General features: G+C 48.8%; 1 protein-coding gene across 1 annotated transcript in view; it reads left to right on the forward strand.

Moving 5' to 3' along the window:
- The first annotated feature begins 348 nt into the window (after window positions 1–348).
- The window catches only part of LOC138860536 (uncharacterized), a 13,415-nt gene continuing 5,816 nt past the window's right edge, over window positions 349–7,947 (forward strand). The window contains exons 1-2 of the mRNA XM_070118126.1: window positions 349–372; window positions 856–2,803. Of these exons, the coding sequence (XP_069974227.1) occupies window positions 349–372; window positions 856–2,803 (1,972 nt within the window). The remainder of the gene's footprint in view (window positions 373–855; window positions 2,804–7,947) is intronic.

Below are 7,947 nucleotides of genomic sequence, written 5' to 3' on the forward strand. Positions count from 1 at the left end.
ACACACACACGTCCACAAGATTCGCACACGCACACAGGTCCACAAGATTCGCACACGCACACGTCCACAAGATTCGCACACGCACACGTCCACAAGATTCGCACACGCACACGTCCACAAGATTCGCACACGCACACGTCCACAAGATTCGCACACGCACACGTCCACAAGATACGCACACGCACACGTCCACAAGATTCGCACACGCACACGTCCACAAGATTCGCACACGCACACCCAAGTCCCTCCCTTTACCCCCCGACGGCTTCTTGCCATTCCCTCCCTCACTATTCCTGCGAAACACTTTCAGCCCTGATTTTTCCCCCACCCTACTCCTGCTTTCGGATTATGCTCTATAGACCCTCCTTCCATGTGGGTGAGTTTCTCTCTCCAGCTGCATGGTCTGACACGCATATACACACACACACTTACACTTACACTTACACTTACACTTACACACACTTACACTTACACACACACACACACACACACTTACACTTACACTTACACTTACACACACACACACACGCAATTACACACACACACACACACGCACACACACACACACGACACACGACACACGACACACGACACACACACACACACACACACACACACACACACACACACACACACACACACACACACACACACACACGTCCACAAGATTCGCACACATCCCCCCCCCCCACAAAAAAAAAGAAGTCCAACCCCCTAATCAGCTGTTGTTGTCATTTCGCGAAGCCCAAGCCACTGCCTTTGGAGAGAGAGGATGCCCCACGACCGGAGGAGCAGCTCCGTCTCCTCCTCGAACGGACAATCAGGAATCATTCCCACCATTCCCGTCAATCCCAGTCATTCCCGTCAATTCCCACCATCCCCGTCAACCCCAGTCATTCCCACCATTCCGTCATTCCCACCATTCCCTTCAATTCCCGTCAACCCCAGTCATTCCCGTCAATTCCCATCATCCCCGTCAACCCCAGTCATTCCCACAATTCCCACCATTCCCGTCAATTCCCACCAATTGCCAGTCATTCCCACCATCCCCGTCAACCCCAGTCATTCCCACCATTCCCAGTCATTCCCACCATTCCCTTCAATTCCCGTCAACCCCAGTCATTCCCGTCAATTCCCATCATCCCCGTCAACCCCAGTCATTCCCACAATTCCCACCATTCCCGTCAATTCCCACCAATTGCCAGTCATTCCCACCATCCCCGTCAACCCCAGTCATTCCCACCATCCCCGTCAATTCCCACCATTCCCAGTCAGAGGTCATCAGGAACAGCTGCTGCAGCCGGACTTTCCCAATCAATCATTCCCAATCATTCCCGTCAATTCCCAGTCATCCCAATCATTCCCACCATTCCCGTCAACCCCACCATCCCCACCATTCCCGTCAACCCCACCATCCCCACCATTCCCGTCAATTCCCACCATTCCCGTCAATTCCCAGTCATTCCCACCATTCCCAGTCAGAGGTCATCAGGAACAGCTGCTGCAACCAATCATTCCCAATCAATCATTCCCAATCATTCCCGTCAATTCCCAGTCATTCCCACCATTCCCGTCAATTCCCGTCAATCCCAGTCATTCCCGTCATTCTCACCATTCTCAGTCATTCCCACTATCCCCGTCAATTCCCACAATTCCCGTCAATCCCTACCATTCCTGTCAATTCCCACCATCCCCGTCACTCCCAATCATTCCCACCATCCCCACCATCCCCGTCAATTCCCACCATCCCCATCATTCCCCACCATTCCCAGTCACTCCCACCATTCCCGTCAATTCCCACCATCCCCGTCAATTCCCACCATCCCCGTCAATTCCCACCATTCCCACTCACTCCCACCATTCCCGTCAATTCCCACCATCCCCGTCAATTCCCACCATCCCCGTCAATTCCCACCATCCCCGTCAATTCCCACCATCCCCGTCAATTCCCACCATTCCCAGTCACTCCCACCATTCCCGTCAATTCCCACCATCCCCGTCAATTCCCACCATCCCCGTCAATTCCCACCATCCCCGTCAATTCCCACCATCCCCGTCAATTCCCACCATCCCCGTCAATTCCCACCATCCCCGTCAATTCCCACCATCCCCGCCAATTCCCACCATTCCCAGTCACTCCCACCATTCCCGTCAATTCCCTCCATCTCCCACCATTCCCACCATCCCCGTCAATTCCCACCATCCCCGTCAATTCCCACCATCCCCGTCAATTCCCACCATCCCCGTCAATTCCCACCATCCCCGTCAATTCCCACCATTCCCAGTCAGAGGTCATCAGGAACAGCTGCTGCAGCCGGACTTTCCCAATCAATCATTCCCAATCATTCCCGTCAATTCCCAGTCATCCCAATCATTCCCACCATTCCCGTCAACCCCACCATCCCCACCATTCCCGTCAACCGCACCATCCCCCCCATTCCCGTCAATTCCCACCATTCCCGTCAATTCCCAGTCATTCCCACCATTCCCAGTCAGAGGTCATCAGGAACAGCTGCTGCCACCAATCATTCCCAATCAATCATTCCCAATCATTCCCGTCAATTCCCAGTCATTCCCACCATTCCCGTCAACCCCAGTCATTCCCACCATTCCCGTCAATTCCCGCCAATTCCCTCCATCCCCATCATTCCCCACCATTCCCGTCAATCCCCACCATCCACACCATCCCCACCATCCTCGTCAATTCCCGTCAATTCCCAGTCATTCCCACCATTCCCAGTCAGAGGTCATCAGGAACAGCTGCAGCAGCCGGACCTTCCCCGCCAGATGCTGCTGCTCTGCCGTGAGCATCCTGCCGCCCGGCCACCGAGGGGGTTCGCGTCCCCCCCCTCTCTCTCTCTCTTCTTTTGTTTTCTTTCTTTATCTTTCTGTTGATCTTCGTTTCTTCCTTTGTCTTCTTTCTTTATCTTTCTGTTTATCTTCGTTTCCTCCTTTGTCCTCTTTTGTTTTCTTTCTCTTTCTCTTTTTAATATCTTTGTTTCTTCCTGTTTTGTTTTCTTTCTCTTTCTCTTTTTAATATCTTTGTTTCTTCCTTTGAGGGGGGAGGGGGAGGGAAGGAGGGAGGGTGGGTGGGTTTAGGGAGAGGGGGGGAGGAGAAGAAGAAGAGGAGGAGGAGGAGAAAGCAGAGGATGATGACGAAGAGGGGAAGGAGGGAGAAGCGGGGGAAGGAGGAGGAGCAGGAGGAGGAAAAGCATCACTAACGCCAATCCCTTCATCACCACAACCACCATCAACATCACAACTACCCTCACTACTATCCCGATCACCCTCATCACCAACACCACGCCGCCACCATCACCATTAACCCACCACCACCATCATCACCCTCATCACCAACACCACGCCGCCGCCATCACCATAACCTACCAACACCATCATCACCCTCATCACCAACACCACCACGCCGCCGCCACCATCACCATAACCCACCACCATCATCACCCTCATCACCAACACGCCACCGCCGCCATCACCATAACCCACCACCATCATCACCATAATCCCACCACCACCATCATCACCCTCATCACCAACACCATCACCACAATCACCACCATTACGACACCCACCAAACTCCCACCATTACAAAGCCACTCTTAAACTCAATAAAAAAAAAAAAAAGACATGTGAGTGACATGACGCGACGCTGCCTGTCAGATGCCAAGTCTAATCGGAACCAAAGCGGAGGCAGCACAAACATGACATGACAAGTAAAAGAAAATGAAGCAAACCAAATAACAACGTCAAGTCAGTCAAGTCGAGTTAAGGTAAGTCAATCCAAGACAAGTTAAATCAAGACAAGTCAAGTCATATTAAGACAAATCCAGCAAGACAAGATAAGTCAAATCAAGTCAGTTCAAATCAAGACAAGACAAGTCAAATCAAGAAAAGACAAGTCAAGCCAAGTCAAATCAAGACAAGTCAAGACAAGACAAGTCAAGTCAAGCACAAAACAAGGACAAGACAAAAGGACACTTCAAGACAACAAAAAACAGACGACGAAGACGACCTTCCTGCCCAAAAAAGTGAGTAAAAATGGAAGACGAAAAAACTAAAGAAAAATGAAGAAAAACGTAGAAAAAAAGAGTAAAAACAAAGGCAGAAAAGCAGAAGAAAAGTTGCCAATAAAGAAAAAGAACAATGAGGAAAAAGTAGAAAAAAAAGGAAAAACAAAACAAAGGAAGAAAAGACCAAGAAAAGTTGCCAATAAAGAAAAAGAAAAACGAAGAGAAACGTAGAAAAAAAAGGAAAAACAAAACAAAGGCAGAAAAAGAAGAAGAAAAGTTGCCAATAAAGAAAAAGAAAAACGAAGAGAAACGTAGAAAAAAAAGTAAAAACAAAGGCAGAAAAAGACGAAGAAAAGTTGCCAATAAAGAAAAAGAAAAACGAAGAGAAACGTAGAAAAAAAGAGTAAAAACAAAACAAAGGCAGAAAAAGAAGAAGAAAAATTGCCAATAAAGAAAAAGAACAATGAAGAAAAACGAAGAGAAACGTAGAAAAAAAACGGAAAAACAAAACAAAGGCAGAAAAAGAAGAAGAAAAATTGCCAATAAAGAAAAAGAACAATGAAGAAAAACGAAGAGAAACGTAGAAAAAAAGAGTAAAAACAAAACAAAGGCAGAAAAAGCAAAAAGAAAAGTTGCCAATAAAGTAAAAGAACAATGAAGAAAAACGAAGATAAACGTAGAAAAAAAAGGAAAAACAAAACAAAGGCAGAAAAGCAGAAGAAGAAAAGTTGCCAATAAAGAAAAAGAAAAACGAAGAGAAACGTAGAAAAAAAGGAAAAACAAAACAAAGGCAGAAAAGACGAAGAAAAGTTGCCAATAAAGAAAAAGAACAATGAAGAAAAACGAAGAGAAACGTAGAAAAAAAAACGGAAAAACAAAACAAAGTCAGAAAAAGTAGAAGAAAAGTTGCCAATAAAGAAAAAGAAAAACGAAGAGAAACGTAGAAAAAAAAAGGAAAAACAAAGGCAGAAAAGAAGAAGAAAAGTTGCCAATAAAGAAAAAGAAAAACGAAGAGAAACGTAGAAAAAAAAGGAAAAACAAAACAAAGGCAGAAAAAGAAGAAGAAAAGTTGCCAATAAAGAAAGAGAAAAACGAAGAAAAACGAAGAGAAACGTAGAAAAAAAAGAGTAAAAACAAAACAAAGGCAGAAAAAGACGAAGTAAAAGTTGCCAACGACCTGGCCGGGCTCGTTGGCGCACTCGCGACCTTGACCCTGGGGCGACCTTGGCCTTCTTCGGGAGAGATGGACAGGGGGAAATGACATAGGGGAGGGGGGGGTGGGGGGGTGGGGGAGAGAAGGAGGAGGAAAGGGGGAGGAGGAGGAGGAAGAAAGGGGGGAGGAGAGGAAGAAAGGGGGGAGGAGGAGAAGGAGGAGGAGGGAAGGGGAGGAAGGGGGAACGAGGAGAAGGAAGAAAGGGGAAAATGAGAGGGGGGAGAAAGAGGAAAGGGGGGGAAGATGAGGAGAGGGTGGAAAGGGGAAGAGGAGGAGAAGGAGGAAAGGGGAAGAGGAGGAGGGAAGGGGGGAGGAGGAGAAGGAGAAAGAAAAAGGGGAGGAGGAGGAGGAGAGGGGGGAGGGGGAAGAGGAGGAGAGGGGGAACGAGGAAAATGAGAGGGGGGAGAAAGAGGAAAGGGGGGGAAGATGAGGAGAGGGGGGAAAGGGGAAGAGGAGGAGGAGGAAAGGGGGGAGGAGGAGAAGGAGGAGGAAAGGGGAGAGGGGGAGGAGGAGGACAAGGAGGAGAAGGAAGAAGAAAGGGGGGAGGGGTAGGAGGAGGAGAAGGAGAGGGGGAATGGGGAAAGGAGAGGAAGAGGAAAGGGGAGGAGGAGGGGAGATGTGGGAAAGGATAGAGGGAGAAGAGGGGAGGGCTGGAAGGGGAAAGAGGGAGGAAATGAGGGAAAGAGAGAAGGAAAGGAGAGGAGGAAATGGGGGAAAGGGGAAGGAGAAAAAGAGGGGTAAGGGGAAAAGAGAGGAGGGAGAGGGGAGTTTGGGGAAGGGGAAAGAGGAGGGAGACAGGGAGTGGGGGAGAGGGAGAGAAGAGGTGAAGTAGGGAAGAAAAAATGATGGTAAGGGGAGAGGGAGGGAGAAAGTGGGAGGGGGGAAACTAGGAAGGGGAAAGGGAAGAAAAAAAGGGAAAAAAACTAAAGAGGAATAGGGGGGAGGGGAAAGGAGAAGGGAACGGGGGAGATGGAAAGCGAAGAGAGGAAATCAGAGAAGAGGAGAAAGAGGAAAAGGGATGAGAAGAGAGGGGTAAAGTACGAAACGAAGAGATGGGAAAAAAAGGGGAAAATAAAGGCGGGAAAGAAAGGAGAGGAGAGAGGGAACGGGAAGGAAGAAGACTGAGGAGTAAAAATGAGAAAGAAAGGCAAAGAATGGAAAAGAAAGAGAGGATAGAAGGAAGATGGAAGGGAAAGAAATGGAAGAGAAGAGAATTGGAGGGAAGGAAAGGGCAAAGGAATGAAGGGAGAAAGAGAAAGAGGGGAAAGTAAGGACAAGGGATGAATCAGGGAAGAACGAGAAGACAGGGAGAGGGGAAGAAACAGAGAAGAATAAAAAATAGAGAATATATAAGACAGGAAAGGGAAGAGAACGGAGTAAGAAGAAGAAAAAGAAAAAGAAAAAAAAGAAAAAGAGGAAGAAGAAGAACAAGAAAACTAAGTGAATGAAAAGAGAAGAAACACAAAAAACACACAAATAAAAGAACAAAGAAAGGCGAAACGAAAGGAGGACACAGCCAAACGAGCCGACTGACAAACACAAACTCGATAAAAGGAGGAATCAAAACAAAGGCAGAGAGGGTGCTCCTCCAACGACACGAAAAGAGAAAAATGAAAGTTAAAAAGAAGAGTAAATAGAGGAACAGCGAAACAGTGGAGGGACATAGAGGTGCCAGAAGGGGGGGGGGGAACAGAAGTAAACAATGGATAGAAGGGTCTCGATAACTGACTGTGTGGACGGGAAAAGGGAATTCACGAGAGGAGGAGGAGGAGGAGGGAAAGGAGAATGGGAAGAGGAGGAGGAAAAAGGAGGAAAGATAGGATATGAGGAGTAGAGGGAAGAAGAGGAGGAGGAAAATGAGGAGAGGGAAGAAGGAGGATAGGAGGAGGCGGAAAAGGAAGAGGATGAGAAGAGGACGAGGGGGGAGGAGGAGGAAGAGGAAAAGGATTAGGAGGAGGGGGAGGATAGCAGGAGGAGGAGGTGCAAGTAGAAGAGGAAGAAAAGTAAAAAGAGGAGGAAAAGAAAGAAAAGGAGGAACAGGAGGAGTAGGAAGAAGAGGAGGAAAAGGAGGATAGGAAGAGAAGAATCGAGGGAAGAAAAGAATAAGAAAAAATATGCGTAGGGAGAGGGAGAAGAAAGGGGGAGAAAAGGGAAGTAGAGAGAGATGAGGAGAAGGGGAAGAAAGAGGGTAAAAACGGAAACAAAGCGAGAGGAGGAGAAGGGGAAGAAAGAAGGGAATAGCAGCAGTACTGGAGGAAGGAGGGAGGGGCGTGGGCGGGGTTGAGGGTAAGGGGGTGGAGGGGGAGAGAGGGGGTGAGGGGGGGGGGTGAGGCGGGATCAATGAGCCAGGTCCAGTGATGTATTTATAGCCCGTATAACGCAGTGTGTGCGTTATAGCTTCACTCCCCCCCCCCCACTCTTCCCCTCCGTTCCCCTCTCCCCTTCATCGCTCCCCTTGTCTTTCAACACCCTCCCTCCCCTCCCTCCCCTCCCCTCTTCCTCCCCCCTCCCTCTCCCGTCCCCCCTCCTCCCATCCTCTCCATATCCCCTCCCCTCCCGTCCCCCCCCTCCCCTCTTCCTCTCCTCCCATCCTCTCCATATCCCCTCCCATCCCCTCCCATCTCCTCTTCCTCTCTCCTCCCTTCCCCTCCTCCCATCCTCTCCTCTCTCTTCCTCTCCATATCCACATCCCCTCCCCTCCTCCTC

Source organism: Penaeus vannamei, chromosome 41 (genome assembly GCF_042767895.1).
Source record: "Penaeus vannamei isolate JL-2024 chromosome 41, ASM4276789v1, whole genome shotgun sequence".
NCBI lineage: Eukaryota > Metazoa > Arthropoda > Malacostraca > Decapoda > Penaeidae > Penaeus > Penaeus vannamei.